The sequence below is a fragment of the Nestor notabilis genome, unplaced genomic scaffold, assembly GCF_000696875.1.
Source record: "Nestor notabilis isolate BGI_N333 unplaced genomic scaffold, ASM69687v1 scaffold9442, whole genome shotgun sequence".
Classification (NCBI taxonomy): Eukaryota; Metazoa; Chordata; class Aves; order Psittaciformes; family Psittacidae; genus Nestor; species Nestor notabilis.
Genome location: NW_009917885.1, coordinates 1 through 19,996, shown reverse-complemented (window position 1 = coordinate 19,996; position 19,996 = coordinate 1). Strand labels below are relative to the sequence as shown.

Genomic DNA, 19,996 nt, shown 5'->3' with positions numbered 1-19,996 from the left:
TGTAACATCTTCCTTGCTGGAAGTAATCTGCATCATTTTTCTGGAGGAATATTTGGTCAGACATATCAAAGTGAGCAGGATGAGCAGACTGGACTAGTGGACTAAAGATTGTTTGCCATGAAAACACATGCTGTGAACACATTGGAACCTAAAGCCAAAAGAATCAGTCCAAGATTATTAGCAGTGAGAAGCTGGTTTTTTTCATAACCTGTCCTTGCCCCTCTGGGGATTGCACGGCATGGTCATCTTCAGCCTTCAATCTTGAGTAATGATACTCACAGTAATAGTTAGGCTAGCATGCAATTAAAATGTACAGCAGCCTACCTTTGATCAGAAATGGCATTTGTAGAGTCCTTCACTCTAACCATGCAAGAAGGACACAACAAATGAGCTTGCCACCTGTGTGCAAACAGGTCAAACTGTCACCTTTCTACAAAGCAAATTACAGCTGAAATAAGAGGATGATTTCTCACAGAGGAGACATGATTTTATTATTTTTTTTTTAAAAAGGAGGGGTGAGGAATTCTTTCATTCTAACACATTAAAAATAAAGTAAGGACATGCTTCCCTTTCTGCTGTGTGCTTGATTTTGATTTTGGCTTAGGCAGTAAGACCCCAGCAAGGCCTTATATAAATATCTGCTGTATTTGCTGGATAAAATCCCTAATATTTGACCAAGCTGTTTGACCGATCACTTATATAGTAATACATTATGATTGTGTAGAGGCAAATTCCTCACCTATTTAGGTGCAATGACATCTGGTAACAGCTAGGAGCTATGATCCAAGCAATAAAAACACTACACAGTTCACCCTCTGCTTCATTTTCTAACCAAGCCACACTAGAGCAGACGTTTCTTATCAGGACTCCCCCTAATCTATCTGAACTGTCAGCAATAATCACATTTTTTACATACTCAGTTTCTTCACAGCTTTAGGTCAGAGCTCTTTGGATAAGCATGTGTGTGAGTGAAGAGAGAGTAACTGTATTTCCTGGACATGCAAAAGAGAAGCTGCAGTAGCAAGAGAGTGGCCTGGGCCAAGCACCTTCCCACATTACATGTGAAGACATGACAAGAGCAGCTATCAGGAGGCAGGGCTGCAGCCAGGCAGACAGCAATCCCTGCACAGCACAAGTCTGGGCTCCCTACAGTCTCATCACAGGTGGTCAGCTAGCTGCAGCCATCCTGCAGAGCCATCCAGGACATGAACCTTCCCCACTCTGCAGCAGAAAGCAAAAACCAAGGCACAGTATAGAGGAGACTTTAGTACTCCATAAACCCCCACTTGCATAGCATTCTCTGTCTGAATAGCCCTATTATACAAGCTTGCTTATGCTGATGCTTTGATTTTCCAGAAGAAAAAATGATGAAAACACTCTGAAAAGTGATAGTTAGGCTAAAAAAAAAACGCTGAATGCCTTTTCTCTGCAAAACATTCCGGCTATCCTTGCTACCAATCGCTGATTATTCGGGGCCTCATTCCAAAGCCAAACATTTCCAAAGCTGCTATTCATGATAAAGATTTTATTGCCAACGGTAGCAGTCAAGAAAGGGTAAAGAGGAAATTGTTTGCTCCTACTTGAAGGATCCAGAGCATTCTGGGGAAAAAGTGCTTTTGCTTTGTAACTATGTAATCACATGCCAGAAACCATTCAGAGGTCTCTCTACCTCACAATACAGCTGTCACCTTCTATATTGCTTCTTTACATTCCCCATCCCAGTAATAAGCAAACATGGACCATATCTTCACATTACTTTCAGCTTCCATACAATAACTTATGTACACAGACAATGTGCAAGCCTCATTTATATAAACTGCCTTAGAAGACCTAAATAACAGAAAACCATTCCAGTCTGATAGCAGCTGACAGGCCTTGTAGAACTACCATTGTCTTGATTCTTGTTCAACAATCCTTTGCCATGGTTATTGCTGAAAAACCTTGATGAGATTTTACCTTCCCATTAGAACTAATTACTCCAGTAAGCAGAAAAGTAGGCACTCAATAGGACTGACGTATTAAGGCAGGCATTTGGTTCATATTTGCTAACAATAGGTATGAGCTTCTCATAAAACTAGGGTCCAGATGTGACAATAGATTATTCAGTTTTAAACATAACCTCCCACACTGTAACTCCACGCACCCCACTCTACACACACACCCCTTAAAATAACATCATCAACTTCCAGATAAAAAGAATATCTTCATGTAGGAAACTGAGGAACTGAGCTATCCACCTGTAGCCAAGACACATTAATCACAAAGGTAGCTCAACCAAAGCTGGATTTGCAGCACAACAAACCATTGCTAGCTATTCCACAGAAATCAGAACGTATGCTTACAGCAGCTCAGACATGGAAGGAAATAGTGGGGGAAAGACAACACCACCCATCAAAAAGCCTCCCTGGCCGCTAGATCTTTAGAGCTCAGATGATGGCAAGATTTCAGAAGCAAGCACAAACCACATCCTCCCTGTCCTCTCTCCGGCACCCCACCAACCTGGCAAATCCCTCCAGCACAACAGCATAGCAGCCTGTTCTGCTGAGAGCAGTGCCAAACTAGGCAATGACAAATAAAGTGGACATAAGGCACTGCTGTGATTCTGCTTGCTACCAACCCTGTCTTTAAAATTCCTGAAGCATCCAGCCCCAGCATGTCCTAATACTAACATTTTTCTTTGAGTATGAATGCTGAAACAGAAGAATACTGATATATTTGGTGGCAACGGCTGTGAGTGAGTGGTGTTAGGCTCCATTGATTTGCTAGAACTCCAGCCCTGAAAGCAGCGTAATTGGCATGATGCCCTGTGACAGTAAATTCCCACCAGGAAATTTAAAAGCAAAGAACAGAGATTTCACATACAAGAGATGCAGCCAATGACTTTAAAGAGAATTGAGCAGGCTGCAAACTTTTCTTTTTATTTCACTTACAGTATATCAAGAAAAGAATCTTATCAAGGCAATTCTAAAAATATAGTACAAGGCACAAATGATTTCCCACCCTAGCTAAGGCATACAGATATGTTGGAGGTATTCCAAAACCAGACACAACAGTTATAAGCACAAGAGATTTCTTCTTTCATTAATGAAAAGACACTATTGTGCAGCTTTTACTGTACCCAAGCTGCAGAAGCCCAATTCCTAGCACTGTGAGTCAGGTCATTATGAAATATCAGTGAAATCACACAGGCTTCAGCCCTGGATAACAAAGGCAACAGTCAAGGAATGCTTTAGAAAGAAACGATCTTTGAAGAAGGGCCCTAAGATTCTAGGTTCCAGAAAAGATTCCTCCACACCACCCTCATCAGACCCAGGCTTTAACTTGGCATTAACTCTTTGCTTAGCTACTTTAAGCACTGCTGTACCACAGCACATATTAGAAAACAGCAAAATATCTGTATTATTGCAGTAACTCGAGAAGTTGCACCATGGCTGCTTTTAACATGGCAAAAATGTGACAAGACAGTCTGGCAGCCTGCTGCCTCCATGGCCATCAAGACTCACAGCCTGGCTGGACCTGTCTAGAGTCGACTCCAGAGGTGACATAGGCTACCTGGGTCCCCTCACCATGGTGAAATGGGGAACTGGAAAGCTAGAACATGGCTGTTCAAGAAAGCCCCTCAGACCATCCCCTGTGAATGTGCCTGACAGAATGTGTTTTACAGATAACTCTCTTGCTGCTTATTTACAGGAAAAAAAATGCAGTACAGCTAAAAGGACAGGGAATGACCATTCTCTGAAAAGAAAAATATGCAAGCAGCAGCACACAGTGCTAATGGCTAGCTGAGGCTCTTAGCACTGCTTGCTTATGCACTAACCAGCATCAAGTACACAGTGGAAGACACCTGGAAGACTTTACAACACCCATTAAGCATGGCTATGGTATCATAAAACTAGCAGCAAAACTGCTGTGGTGCAGTGGAGGGGACAGTCATACATAAGGATACATCTAGCCCGAGCACATCTCAAGTAGTCAGCCCTAGTTCTAGTGGTCACATAGTCAAACCAGAAGGGTGAACAGAAGTCTCTCTCTGGCAGGATGAATCCTCAGGTAGCTAGCTTTCAAAGACACATGCTATGCTATGCATAGTGCACATGAGCACTTGTGTCCTCATGTTGTAGCCAGATATACAGAGCAGCAGCATTTACTAAGTGTAGAAATAACAGAACAAAATCCATTCTTTGAATTAAGAAGAGTTTTCCCTTTTTCATGAAGTCCCTAGTACACTTTATATGAATTTTTGTATTTGCATATTATTCCTTGCTGTTTCTGCTCATTGCAACCAATAATAGCAAAAGTTGAATCTGTATGCCTCTGATCTCTAGCAGTGTCATTTATCTTGAAGACTAAGGATGATAGATTTTACTCTAAAAAAGAATTATAGAAACTAGAAAAAGCCAAACAATCCCCCTGTCAAAAAGCAGAACTATACACCCTCTGACCTACTCTAACCTGCTCTTTCAAGCCATCAAGGAGTCTCAGTGAGATGAGCCACAGTATGGAAATGTGCTCAGCAAAATGAAATATGAAAATCTTTAAACAAATAAAAGTACCCCAAAGTGCAGCAAGGGTCCCAAGGCTGAGAACACTCTCTGAAAACACAGTCAGAGTTGATTTAACAGTCAAGAATTCACCTCTTGTTCTTTAAGTTACAAATCGAGCAGTTTCCTGAGTGATGAGCAAAAGTAAAATTGAAGTAGGGATGAAGCTTATTAATTTAATGTTTTAAAACAGTAAGAAACAGATGTCAAAGAAGCCACAAAAAGCCCACCACAGAGATATCCCTGGAACTCTCGGATATCCTAGGACTGATTTCTTTGATTGGCCACTTTGAAATGCCTCACACATCTGTTTTGCCGTAAGTAAACAGTTTGGGTCAAAATGGGATAGTTGGCGGGTTTTTGCCCCACACAATTCCAGCACTCCCCCTCCTCTTCCTCTTTGTCCCAATTTAAAAAATAAAGAGAGGAAGAAAAACAAATAGTTCAAGCTAACCAGTTTTGCTTTGGTAGCAGAAAGGAGCAAAACAGCAGCAGTCCTACAGTAAAAAAACAGAGGCTTTTGGAGGGCAGAAAAAGCCAACAGATTATGGCTTCTACCTCTCAACTGCTGCTGACTCGTGCACAGTGTTACAAAGCAAAGTCAAACACATTAGTTTAAAGGCCAGCCGCCTGCAGTGGAGCAGAACAGAGAAAAAGCCCCCATTAGCCAAGCGATAGACTCCGTTGAAGGCAGAAACCACTTTTATTAGTAGCTGTCTGCCTGCACAGTGCCTCTCTTCTATCTCAGTGCGAAGTCTAAGGGTTAGTTTAAACAAGGTGGCTTGATGTAAGCCATCTGCCTGCATGTGTCATGAGATATAGGCTGCTTACACAGCCAGTTACTGGGTCTCAACTGAGAGGCAAGACAAAGCAGCTTCCTAAACTCTCTCTAAATTGTAAGCCTTCAGTCTATAACCTTTTTTATCGACAAAGAGTAAATGAAAATTTTCATCACAGGCACGAACACTGCTATGTCTCATCAAGGTTTCCTGACCGTCAGCACATACCCACGGAGGAGTCATAGCAGGGGTGCCTGGCTCAAGTTCACAGCTGCGGTAACATCACTGTCAGAGTGGCACTGTCAATCTAATCTGAAGATTTCCCAAGGAGCAAATTCTAGATAGGTTAGACTGCTGCTTGGCTTCTGTGATCAGGTTCTGAACATCCTACCCCCAGATTTAATGCAAATAACCCTAACAGCTGGCATAACAAGGAATCACAGCATACCAGAACTAAACTGCGGCACTAGCACAATGCCTGCTGATGATGTTACAAATACCAGAATTAAAATACCTCCAGGTAGTACAAAGCCAACTTTAAAACACTCAAAGTCTGCTTTCTAAGCTTTTTAATCTATCTTCCAGCATCAGCTATAGACCCCTCAGTTAGCTTCAAGTTCTGTATCAGTGCTCAGACCAATACACAGCAAGAAAAATCTTACTACTCTTCTGAAAACTCAGCAAGAGATGGTAGGGTATACTTTAAAAAAAGTGACAACCAAACAACCAAAACCATGCAGGTATAACTGTGCCATGGAGTTTTAGGGAACACAAAATCCCTCTTGCCCCACAAAGAGCTGACATTAAGCCCAGAGGAGTGTTTAATACCAAGATATTAGAAAAGTTTTCCATATTCCACAGTTTGATAGACTTCGTTGTAGACTATCCTTTCTATTTTCCTCCTTCCACTTCCTCCGTAAGTTGCATGTTATTAAGTTAGAAGAGTTTTTACAGCTCTACACTGAAGCAAGCAACCATGACTATTTTCAAATCATGGATAAAAGGTCGAATTAGAAGAAAGGGAGGTTGATCTAAAAGGAAAAAAAAAAACCTGACCTGGAAAATTCATCTAAGAAAAAGTCACCCATTCAGGACTTCCGAAGAAGAAAGAAAAACCACAGCAAGCAGCAGGTTACCAGAGAACAAGAGAAATCTAGTCACTAAAATCTACCTTAAAAAGAAGATAGAGGGCTTCACATCTTAAAACTCATACAACATGAATCCTCACAAACACATGAAAAACTCTTAAAATCCACAACTGGGGAAAAAAAGAGCACACTTACTTTTAGTAGAGGAATTCAAAAAAGGCCCCTATTTATGGTTAAGGGAGCAGTATTTCACCTGCACTCACAAGTTTACTAGACTGATCACTGCAAGGAGGAAAAGTGCTGATCAGCATCTGCCACTGCAAACTTACAATGCAAGCCAAGAACAAACTTTTGAGAAAGTTGGAAAGTTGTCACACACAGAGAACAGACCTTTATGAAAAGCGCCATTGTTCAGGGTCTTGGGAATCTGCTGACATGAAGAGAAGGAATTATGTTGATGAGTTAGCTGCAGGGATACTTGTCTGGTAGGTTGAACCAAAAAGATCAAGCTTAAAACAACTTGTAGTATTGACTGAATTCCCTTGTTTAAGGCTCTGCCATAAACTAGCTGATAGCTATATAGCATAGTCTGCCTGATTCCTTTATGGCAGACCTGCTTAGTTTTATAAAACACAAGGGAAGAAAAACTGTGGCAGAAATACCCCCACACAATGATAACTGAAGTGTTGGCAGTTTTCACAGGTTTTAAAGAACAAAGTAAAAATTCTGACCATGTCAAAGGCTGCATCTAGAAGCTTTGACATTCCTCTTCACTCCCCTTATTAGCTAATTACCTCCAACAGTAAGTGTGCTTATAAAATGGGTATAGTGTTGCATACCTGCTACTTAAAAAACATGAAGCAGCTGAATTCAAGCCCTTCCTAAAAGCTTTTCATAACTTTCAGAGGTACTGCTAACAGTACACATGGAATTAACACGCTTTGTACAAGCTCTGCCTATAGGTATATATGCATTTGTCATAAGACAAGAGTAGTCTTAGACACAATCCTACAATAGGAGAAATACATACATTTCAGCTGATTAGCAAAACTGAAGATCTTACTTCTATTCTGCTCTCACAAAGCATGTTTGAAACTGCAATCTTCCTATTCACTAGTGTCCTTATTTCACAAAACAGCAAAATCTAGAAGCAAACCTAGCAGCCTAAAACTTGGATTGTAGAGCTTTTACTGATAAGTCAATCTTTCACAATTCCCACAGCAAAGGGGATTATTATAATACTTTTCTAAAAACCTTCCAAGTGACCAGTTTTAAAAGAAAAGACATTAAAATAAATAAATAAATGGGTTATTTCTAAAGAGAATTACTCTACAGCATTGGTATTTTCTAGATTTGTTTGATTGAACACTCTCTCTGCAGGTGGGGAAAAAAATCATGAACTTTAAAGAAGAAATAACAAATAAATCTATGCATAAGTCTGCCCAAAGGAGAGCAGTTAAAGGAAACAAGAAGAATTTCAGTAAACATCTGGAGCCTGTATATTTCTGTATACCACTATCCTTGCAAAAACCTCAGCCTAGCTAATGAAAAATTATGCAGTAGCTCAGGCTGGCAGAAGCCAAACTATCCAGCTAATTAGGGCTTAAGTCCCTTCTTAGCAAAAAAACTATTAGCCCACTCCAGTCCCTTGTCTAAAAATGCACCTTCACCACATTGCAACAAACCTCACCTTCATTAATAAAGAACCAACTGAACATTTAAGGGGGAGGCTTGAAGGTACTGGTTGGCAGAATAAATCTATAAATGGCAGTGTGCTAGGCAAAGGGATTATGCTCCCTGCTTCCAACAGACTGGCAAGAGAGTCCAGTTTATGACTGATTTCTATAAAAGGTATTGAATTGGTTAATCATGGGGTGGGAGAGGGATCATAATAAGATTATATATGACTTAATTAAACCCCGCAGCAAATTATGACAGTCTCATCAAAGAGTAAGATACGGGGCAAAGAAACCAAAAGAATCAAGTACTCTCAGTTCTTACAAAGTATCCTTTAAGGATAAAAACACTGGAGAGTAGTTTCTGGAAGTTCATCTTCCACAATAAGAATTTTTCACTAAGAGGGTGGCGAGACACTTGTTGCCCAAGAGAACATGTTGCCAGAAAAACTGTGGCTGCCCCAGCTGTGGCAGTGTGCAAGGCCAGGTTGGACTGAACTTTAGCAACCTGGTCTAGTGGAAAGTGTCCCTGTCCATGGCAGGGGGTTGGAACAACGTGATCTCTAAGGTCCCTTCCAACATAAACCATTCTATGTTTCTATAATAACAGATTTTTAATTTTTTTTTCTCCTTTCCAGTTCTATGAAAAGAACCTCTGGGGGGAAAGATGATCTTAAGGACCTTTCCAACCCTAACTACTCTATGATTTATGATTCTATGAAAATAGTACTTGTGTATGCTATGCAGTGTTCCAGTCAAGTAGAAAATAGTCATGTTTCGTTAAAAAAAAACCCAAAAAAACCCAAAAAACCAACTACTGCAAAGTTTTCTTATCTTACTGTCACACTTGTGCTCTGTATACTAACACACGTCTACAAGGTGCTACCAATACAGCACTGCAAGTAACAGCAGTTAATGCTTTTCGACAGGAGGAGGGGATTTCTTTCTATCCAAGATTAAACCATTTAATAATGCATGAGTTGTACCAGATGTTGGTAGAAACCAACATGAGTTGTACCAGATGTTGGTAGACAATCAAGAGAACATTAACTGTTAGAACAAACAAGTCCTCTGACATTTGGAAGTTGTCTCACTTGAAATACAGAATTAAAACTGGCACTGGCCTTAGAATCCCTTCTGGGAAAGTGACAATTCTATCCATAAAGGACCTGTAGGAATAAGACACACCTACCTAGTACAAAACACCTAGTGTCCTCAGCCTTCTGCACAGGGACAGAAGGAAGTTGAATGCAGGGAACCTCACACCTCCTGCTTTCCCAGCTGCCAGCCAGTGCAAGAACCTGTGGATTCTAAAAGCTCCTGACAATACAGATCACCCTCTGTGTCCTCTGCTTTTTAGCTAACTGCACCAGTCTTCATCTTCCCTTCTGCTGCTTCAGTCTCTTCATTCCTTCTTCACCACATGCTTTCCCCTCTTCCTGTCTTGTTTCAATTGTCCCCTTGTTTCACTCTTCCACATCTGCTTATCCTTTCATTTCTCCCGTCATTAAAGTGAGGCTACAGTAAAAACTGTAATTAAAATTACTTCCAGCAGGGTGTCTTTCAACCTGCATTGTGGCATCAACATCCAGCTACAGGACTCCACATCCAGCCTGGATTCAGAGAGAAGCCACAGTACTGAAAATTGACCATGATGCAGGTGCCTCAGCTGCAGAACATGTCAAAGCCAACTATGTACAAGAGTTATGTTTGTCTTACAAAGCTTACACTCTTGCTTTCCTCCTCACTGTGCCTTATTAGAGCATAAGTTATTTTGAGGCAGTGATTCCAGGCTACCTGTTTTGCAACATGAGTGCATACTCAGGCCACATTATAACTGCAAAACAACTACAATGAATAAGAACAAGTCATATGACAAGTGACAAACTTTGAAGATTTGCTCTTACAGTTAGCCAGAAAATTTTTCCCTTAAAAAAAAAAAAAAGTAAAAATCCAGCCTGTCTGCTGAATTGTGGCTTCTTCCTCAATTAAACAAAAAAGTTACATTCTGAGTTTCACTTTCAGGACTTTCTTGAGTAGAGAAGAGACAAGGTTTTTGAGAAGTTTAAGTGAAGGGAACAAGGACTCCACTCCATCTGACTACAAAACAAGACAGCATTCATTTCTTCCAATGATAATAATTTCTCACAGTTTGAATGTAACAGTTCACCCTTACCTCAACTTTGCTTCCTGGATCATGATCTGCGGCAGCAAAGTAGACCACCTCCTGTACTTCATCCCTTGGCCGTGCAGAGTTCTTTCCGAACACCACCAGCCCATCTTTAGAACATGGGGGAAAGGCTACAAAACAGTAACTTGGGGGAGCTGCAGCCATCCTGGAAAGGAAAAGAAGAGTAAACAAACAAAACTAGTGTTTGCTGAATTCATAACTGCATGCACTAGAGAATCCTTCAGTCTACTACTACTTATTGTAGCTAAGAGATAATGCATTCCCTCTGTCTGTCACTTGATTGTCCAATGATAATAGAAGATCAGCCCACAGGAAGCTTATCTGGATTTAACAAAAAAAATATATAGCAATTTTCAGACATTTTTCAGCCAAAGCTTGTGAAGGAATAACAAAGAGGAAAAAAGATAACTGTACCTTAATAAGCCTACTCAGCCCCCACACGAAGAAGATATTCTGCACCGGAGCTGTTCAGGAACACATGACCTAGATGTATTCTGCTGACTCAGGCAAATGCAGAGACACACAGTAACTTTAAATAATTTACTCTCTGCTCCCATGCAGTTTGGTATTTTAAAAAAGGAAGGAGAAAACATGTTTGAGGGATTCCTGAAGGAGGACAGTGTTGTAACTGTAAACTGAACAAAGACATCATAACACAATTATATCAAAACCTGTCAATTTATCTACTCTGATCAGAGAAAGCCTGAAGCACTAACTGCATTTTATTTTCTCTGTGGTTTGCCTGCATTGCTGCTCTTACCTAAAGCTAACCAACTGCAGTTTATTTGTGTATGCAAGCTAATGTGAATACTCTTTAACATGCTTCCAGAGTAACACAAATATTTTAAGATTTTAAGTGTTTCCAATGACAATATATAAATAAAAAATGTAAACTGTTTCAGGCTTACAACACTACTGTAGGAAGTATTGTGTGTATTGCCATTTTTTCCACCATTCAGGAAAACTTTTGACACATTTAAAAGCAAACCAATACAATTAAAAGTTACCCCCAAAAGCTGCTGATTTATTTGAAAGACAAAGGGGGGGGAGGGTATGAAAAGCTGGTTTGATCATTAACCTGCACATCTTTCAAACCATTCAAATTTGACCTTTTATTTTTTTTTAAGCAGTACCATTTCAGCACACACTTCTCACAGGACAGCAGGCCTCCAGCACTAACCCAAAGAAAGAATACCTTTTGGATAAAGGTGATAACCCATAAAGTCATAATCAACTGTGAAGAACACACTTAAAGGTTTGCCTATAGATTATGAACAGATCACACAGATGCTAAATCTTGCAAAAAACAGCTTCAAGAGAAGATGAGTGTCAAAGGTGTCCTCTACCAACACAATGTGGCATGATGAATTGTCTAGAGAACTGACATGACCTTTTAATTTAGGTAAGATTATGTAAAAGAATAATCTGCCAGTAGAGTTGGAAGTGCATTAGGAAACAAACCAATCCCTTTTCACAACCAGAGTTTTGACCAGTGGGAAAAGATAAGCTACTATAAACTGGAATGGCTTCAGCTGATAGAATACATCCAGCAGAGGACACGTATCTGTAGACTTGCATATTGTATCACTGTCAGTACACTTGTTTTAGATGAGTGTCTTGCAGACAGACAAGAAGACAAAGTCCCACGTCAATTACCACTCTTACCACTTGTGAGTCATCAAACCATTTGTGATTAAACTGAAATGCAACATGTAGAGTGTTGCCCAAGCCTCAATACTAATGAAATCATGTAGTGTGTTGTTATGAATTATTCAGAGTATGTACATTTATTTTGCTGTGTTGGCGATGTCAACATAACTGCTTTCCAGCACCCTGAGAAGCCACATCTACCGTCAGGTAAGTCATCATTTAGTGCTCTAAATTTATCTTTTGATGCCTTGCCAGACCAGGCAAAATCTTGAATAACTTGCAGGCTTACTGTAGATCTCAGTTCTTGAAAGAAATATTTTCTTTATTCTAAACACAAGCTAAGTAGATTTCTTTGAAATGCATATGGCAGCTGAAAGACATTAGACACGCAACAGCCTAGAGAGAAAGTTTAGAGTATTAAAGTACTAATTTTTATTACATGAAGTTGTAAGTAGGCTTAAAAAGATGGGAGGGAAGACTTCATCACTGTATTACTGAATGAATTGAAAGGTATGCAAGGCAGACTTTCCTCGTATGCGAACTTTCCCTGTAGGGCAAACATACCTACAGACTAAAGTAGGCAGGGAAAAGAATTAAAAACTTGTATCTAATGTTTTACAAACTTCTGAAGTCCTCCTTGGAATAAAGCAGCCTCAATTGTACTTGTGAGGATTCTTTTTATTTTTGTAATAAATATACCAACAGTTACTAAACAAAAAACAAACTGCCATTCTGGTAACACTTTTAAAGTACAAAAGTATGAGTAAACTACACTGTAACTAGAGTTCACTTCAACATACAGTGTATTTCATATTGGGGGGTATATAACAAGCAAGCTGAATGTTACAACCTTATACTGAAAACACGCTTGTCATAAGAGTTAGTGCTGAGACCAAAATCACATTTCTAGAGAAGAAAGCTAGCTAGCAGTCTACTACAGTTTAACTCTATTCAGTTTGCTAGGTAGCAGTTTTTCCTAGAACCTCATTTGGTTCAATTTCAATATGGTAAGGATGGCAGTTTCTCAGATACACCCACAGCTTGCTCAAAGAACTACTGAACTTCATCTTCCATAACTTAACTAAAGCAGTCTATTAGCAGCCACCTATCTAAGCAGGACATTTGTACTTGCCTACTTAACTTCTTTTTCCTTAGTTCAGGTTGCCCTCATTCTCAGTTTCACACATTTGGCACCTCTTTGCCCTCTCACATGGTACCATCCTGACTCAATACCAAACAAGCATTTTTCATCTACAAGAGGAACAGAATACTCCTCCTTCACAGTACCTCTGATAAATCAGGCTAATTTACAAAACCACCTACTGTTAATCCCTACTCTTTCTTCACAGATTATTTACTCCTCCAACGAAAGGCAACCCTGAAAACCTTAGAAATCACTGGGAATAACTGTAAATAGATCTCAAAGAACACCCATTCACACAGTTCACTACCACAGTGCATGTTAGCATACAGGCCTGATCTTCTCCTACATGTTGGTGCAGACGAAGGTAAATCTACACTGTATGTAAACAGGCCCTGCAGACCATTACATTCATGGATGGGCCACTGCAACTTAAGAGGAACAGGGACCATACAGTCTATATACAAAACCATTCTACATATGAAAGCAGTAGAAATAGACAAAGAGCTGTATGTTATGCTATGCCACAATGCAATGCTGCTGCAGCTTACATAGTTAACAGACACCACGCTCAGCTGACCTAGAATCACTTTCCACAAAGGTTGCAAAACCAGCTCTGAGCAACAGCCACAAGGTAATACACTCCACTTGCCATCTTTTTACTTGATAAAAACGTACTGCAGCTGGGATGCAATATTATATGTGGCCATATTTTTTCCGGTCTTCTGGTCACTATAGCACTTAGCTTAGTTTGTGTTCTGACACTATGAAAAAGTTCTGTTTAACAAGTTCCTTGATTAAGAAAGATCATCTCTCGTTGTGCTAAATCTCATTTAGAGGCTGCCAAGCCAAATTAATTCTATGAACAAATAACCATTACTATCAGTGGTAAAACACATGGGCACTGGGCAACATCTGGCTCCAAACATCACCTAGTGAAACAACAGGTATGACAATTACAAAGGCTTTATAAACATGTGTGAACACGACCATACTCCTGAAATAGGGTGAAACTGGAAGTGCTATTTTCTAGTACCACCTCAAGAAAACTAACCCACAGATCTTGATAGACACAAAAAGCTAATCTTTCAGTTGAAAATACCAAGATACAGAACACTTCATTTTAGAGTATTTTCCATTCCACAATATGAGGATATTACAAATGCCAACGTGTATTAAGACGGGTCACAAAATCTAATTAGAACAACTTGCACTATTAGTGTCAAAATCTGTCCTCAACCAGACTTCTGGAGTGGTCAACAAGGAAAAAAATTGTTATTCTTTAAGTCTGTACATATGGGTTGTGACATAATCTAATAAAAGCTTCATTTAGATGTCATTTTTCAGTTATAAAAAAAGAAATAGACAAATAGTTCTGTTATAGCAACAGACATGGAGGAAAATTGCAGTATCCCATCCTTCCCTGATGAACACAGCTGCCAGAGACGGAAGCCACACTCCCAGAAGAATTGGAATGGGCATAAATTATTCAGTGTGTTTTGGAACCTTCTCCCCACCAGCCCGACCCCGGAAAACTCAAATAGCTGTCTATCCACAGCAAAGCACTCTGAGCTTAGCAAGTCAGAGACCAGACTGGAGACAGGAAGATTTTCATACCAACTTGCTCAAGCCTTTCTTGTTTTCCTGGGTGGGTTTTTTTCTCAGAATAACGTTATGTACTGCTTCTCCAAAGGCTGCAATTTGGTACTGAAATAACCTTTTATAAAGTTCAAGAATTTGACTGCTACAATAAAATAACTTCTAAGAAAAATAGCTTCATCCTCCCATATCAAATACATGTCCTCTTTTCAATCCAACTAATTTCCCGTGTTTGCCAAAATACCCTGAAGACATTAAGCACGAAGTAGATATTAGTATTATGAAGTTACAAATTAGGTGAAGACTGGCTTGCCAACAGTAGCTTTCACAGTTGCTATGTCTTACTTACAACGTTGATTTTTTTTTTTAATATTAGATTTTGAAGCTCTTCTAATAACTTATTGTTCAAGCAATTCCAAAGCTTATTTCTAAAACAGTAAAACTGGTTTTGCCAACAGCAAGTTCTTTTCTCTGTCCTTTCTTTCAATTGGAAAACAAAACAATAGGCTTATAATGAAAATGGAGCACCTACTAGAAAGCACTGGGTAATAAAAAAGATTAGTGTGAAAAAACAGGGTCAAAAAAAGGGTCTATCTTGACACTGAATTCATGCTTATTGAGCTGAACCAATATTGACTCTGCACACCTTTTTAACTGCTGCTAACTTAATACCCTGCAACTTTATCTCAAGAAAAGCTAAAGATGCCCCTAATGTCATATATAAAAACCCTTTGGTTTTAACACAAGTTAGGTTAGCTGGGGTTTCTGGAATCTTAAGATCTATTGTTAAAGTTAATTAATAAAAATTTCTGAAACCGTTATTCCTATGTGTAGAGCTGCTCCTTTCCTGACAAGGCACCATTTAGGACACGTTAAGTGACGCACAGGTACAAACAGTTTTGCCCTTAATACACCACAGAGAATTTTTGTTTTCTACACCAGTATAGTCTCTTGCCGAAGAATTTAATAATACCCAGTCACCATCACATAGAGCAATAACAGACCAGTAAAAGATACTACATGAGAAGTCAGCTACCACCATTAGAGCTCATCTTCACAAGAAGACAAAACAACACTCAAGTAGATAACAAGGAAGAAAAGTTCAGTAAGCCCAAGCAGTCAGCACTGACAACAGAAAAGCATTCACCTTATGTTACTATGCATAGAATTTAACTGTAAAATCTGTCTTGTGTTGACATGATTTGACTCACAAGCTGGCAAAACTTCAGCTTGATCAAGCCAAACCTTCACCTAGGAGCACAACTGCTGCATTCATTTACTCAGCATAGCTATGCTAGCAAGTCTTCCAGCATGGATGGAAGCAGGAACACCACACCTTGCTTTCATTCAGCTTAGTGAGGTGCTTGCACAGATATATCACAAAAACTCATCTTCCAAACATTATTTAGCAACAATTAAAAACATTGGTGTTATCAGCGTTGTTCCCAAGCTGAAAGTCAAAAACACAGCACTGCACCAGCTACTAAGAAGGAATAAAAATGACTGCCGTAGCTGAACCCAGGACAGCCTTCAAGGGGTTTTTTGGTGTAACTGTTGAGCTTTCTGAAGAACAGACATAACCAAAGCGGTTATCGCCAATGCTGGCACTAATCAACATCATGTTTTCAAGACAGTGCAGGTCTTGAAAAGACCACAAAAACAAAGGTGGGAGTTTAACGCTGGGGTTTCATCTCAGACCTCTATAGCACTTCGGTCTGATCATATAGCCCAATTTTTCCACTCTCACTTCTACAGTTTCTTCAAATTAAAGCTGGTCAGGAGCAGGTGCTTTAGGTACCAGAAATACACAGGGTGCCAAACTTGCTGGTAAATTCTGAGTACATTCTGGTGATTGACAGCATTTTCTTTAACATTGATATTGCAAAAGAGATTTGAGCTGCTTTGGAAGTCCAGAAGCACATTAAACCTTTTACAAAGACATTCTGTGTATTAAAGAATGACTTCACTATATTTTGGGCTTTTATAAAACAGAAACCCAGCTGTGCTAATGCTTCTGAATTATTTCAGAAGCGTTTAAAGATCTGTTTTCATTGCTACCAGAAAGAATAAGTGACTTAACCTGCAAGAAACATGCACAAGGAAAAACTGAGAGGCAGCATCTGAACAAGGGTCCTCAGATTTGGATCAAGACATTAGGAGGGGAAGAATATATCGAATAGGCCACACATTATTTATTCTCAGTTCTTCCATATTTTTAACAGGTTGGCAGAAAAAAGGTCAGTTAGAACTGTGGAAAACTTTGTTCAGGGTTCAGTTCTTCATTTTGAACCCGTTTTAGCTTTTAAATTAAGCTGTGCCTGAGACAAGCTTGTATTTCCATTTACAAATCAAACCTAGTGTCTTATGCACACAGAGACATGTGATCTCTGCATCCTGCAGAAAAGCAATGTTTCCAAAACCGGAAATGAAAAGCAAAATTCATTCAGCTTCAGGCAGAGAACAAAGACAGTAAACTGAAAGGCACAATAATAATATTGTTTCCATCTCAGGAAACATTGAAAGGTTACTTTTTAATTGACAATTTGGACAGTTTTAATGCATGACTTATCAGGAGAGAGGAGGGTGACGTTTATCAAGAAACTAGAAAGCAGAGACTGTTCCTGAATATAAAGCACAAAACCACGCCAGACCTCTGTGTCCCTACAGTTTGGACATTTCATTACTAGACCTTAGTCAAACTGTTTGACACTTTCCTTACCACCAACAGATGATGACACCGATTTACGACTTGAAGGTGCCACTCTCAACTTTGAAAGTCTCTGTCTCTCTAAGCTGTGTCTGAGAAGATACCTAAGAGGAGTAGCTGAAACTTGGCAAGCCATGCTCAATATTTCTCTGTCCCATTCCCTGTCATGCCCTATTAACTACTGAAAAATGTCTGAAAAATTTGCTCAAAATGAACAACATGTCAAACTTCTAGTCAGAGATTTGAGATGGCCCTTTTCCCCAATAAGTTTACTTTAATTTTTGAATTACAAGACATAGCAATTCCCTACACCAGCATAAATTCAAGTTGCACTTCAAAGCTTTCCTAAGCAGTACAACCCCTTCAGTGATTTAACTGAGCAAATGCATAACAGGCCTGGAAGGAACCGAAAATATTTCTCTTGCTGCATGTGGGAAAATTTGGAATATTCCTGGCAACAGCTGCCAGATTTCTTAAGGCCATGTAACAAATTAGGTATTGGCTATCAAATGAGCATGCTGAAACTCTTCAGCATTTAAAGTCCTAACAAATGGTAAGATTTCAGCTGTTATAAAAGTTTACAGTCTCTTGACCAACCAGTTCTATTTTAATATGGCCTTACCCAACCTTTCAAAGTAGGCATCTTTCAAAAAAAGATAGGATCTTATTTTTTGCCTCAAGAAATCTGAATTATGTTAATGAAAACAGTTCTATTTAAAAACAAATCAGGGTCAGTCACCCAGAAGACAACAGATTTCAGTCTCATTTCCATCACAGGCTGTGCATACAGGCAAAATTCATTATTTATACAGAGTTTTCACTGAGTGGATGTCAATGCACTTAATTAAGTCTCCAAGCAGCCACAGAACTCTATTCCTTTTGTAGCTGCTATTCCAGCCTGCAGCCTAAGGTCGTATCTGTAAAACTCTTCATTTAATAGAGAAGCACCTGTTTTCCTGCTTATGCCACTGGCACAGAGACCTTTGTTAGGAGCTGCCGGCATCTAAAGCATCTCTGTACAACACACAACTTCATAATGAGAAGTCGCTAACTGCTGCATAACACTTAGCCATGTAGCTTTCCTCTTTGTAAAGAGCCAGCATAACCCAATTTTGTGCTTTAGTTAGGCCTTCATCACTGCACAGAAGAGGCTCTCCACCTCCACACACAGCTGGCTAATGCACACTGACTGGTAGTCATTTCAGATTAGCAACATCGTTATGCTAACAAAGGGTAAAATATAAAGCCAAGTACCTTGTTGGAAGTCTCAGTTTCGTTTAAAAGATAACCTAAACCAACTCAAGTGTTGCAATACTAGAAACGGAGTTTGCAAACGTTAGGATATAATGAAACACGCTGGCAGAAACCAGCCATTCGGGTACCTTACAGAGAGGCAATATAGACAGCAATTCTGTACAATTTCTCAATCTGATGATTTTACAGAAAGAGAAATCCAACATATCACAGGGACAATGTCCAGCTTCACAGCTCTTCAAGTCCATAATAAACACAGAAATTCTTACTGGAAGCTTCTAGCACAAACTAGCACACTTTCCCACATGCAAGCTGCATAAAGCATCCATGAAGGAAAGGGTGGAGAGCAAAATCAGTACTCTCTACCAAAAAGGCCACACTCAGCAAGGGTAAATAAACAGAGCTTAAACCATGCCCAACATTACAAGGAAAAAAGTTTCAAATTTCCTCATAAAAAAACCCAGTTAACCATAAAAATCTCAAACTCTAAGCATCAGAAATACTTTTCTGTGGAGGACCAAACCTACATCAATAAAGGATTTCCATCCATCACGTTTACCTCAGTATAACACCTTTGGGTCTGGGTTCTAAACTGCTTGGGAAAGTTCACAGCACTATGAATGGATAAGTCAATTTCAGTCCTGATTCAGCTCAAATAAGTGAAAGTCCTGTGTCCACAAAGGTCAATTTCCTAAATATTTACAATTCAGGGTTCCAGATCTCTTTCTATTTGGCTGGAGGGTTTGGGGAGCATGTTATAAACAAACCAACACGCTTAGAGGCACTTCAAATCCCTAATTCTAATTCTAAACAGCTTTTAGACCAATAGTTGGAACAGTAATAGGCCATAGCCAAATGAGTCAGATACTCCGCTTCTCACAAGTTCACGTATTTATTACCGTCTACATTACTGAGCAAATTTAACCTATATATGTAGTTTGCATCACGGAATTTACCAGGTGCATTGCAGCACAACCACTTCTCTGGGATTATTAAAGTTTCACATCTTACAGGTGTGGATGGCTTTACCCTGTTTTAAGGATATTTTTCATAGGGATAGATTTATACATATGTGCGCTTGTAGAATGTGCTGTCTCCTCGCTGAGATGCTGGTTTAATATGATTTTTCTCTCGTCTAATTATCATTACCAGAGGCAATTTTTCTTTTTTAAGGCAGGTTAATCATAGCCTCTAGCATTATCATAGTAGCACAAATAGAGATCTCACTTTTGTAGACTCCTGCAGGAAGGTATGTCTGCTCATCAGGCTGCTCCAGCGCATGAAACCATCACATACCTACCTAAGCGTAACAGTACGCTCAGAAACGCACATGAAGGCATCTAGATTTCAAGGTGACTACATGAAAAGGC

The 19,996-nt window shown here is 39.5% G+C and overlaps 1 protein-coding gene across 1 annotated transcript in view; it reads right to left on the bottom strand.

The window, feature by feature from the left end:
* The window catches only part of SCRN1 (secernin 1), a 30,536-nt gene extending 20,117 nt beyond the window's left edge, over window positions 1-10,419 (bottom strand). The window contains exon 1 of the mRNA XM_010009448.1: window positions 10,261-10,419. Coding sequence (XP_010007750.1) covers window positions 10,261-10,419 — 159 coding nt within the window. The remainder of the gene's footprint in view (window positions 1-10,260) is intronic.
* Between the last annotated feature and the right edge of the window lie 9,577 nt (window positions 10,420-19,996).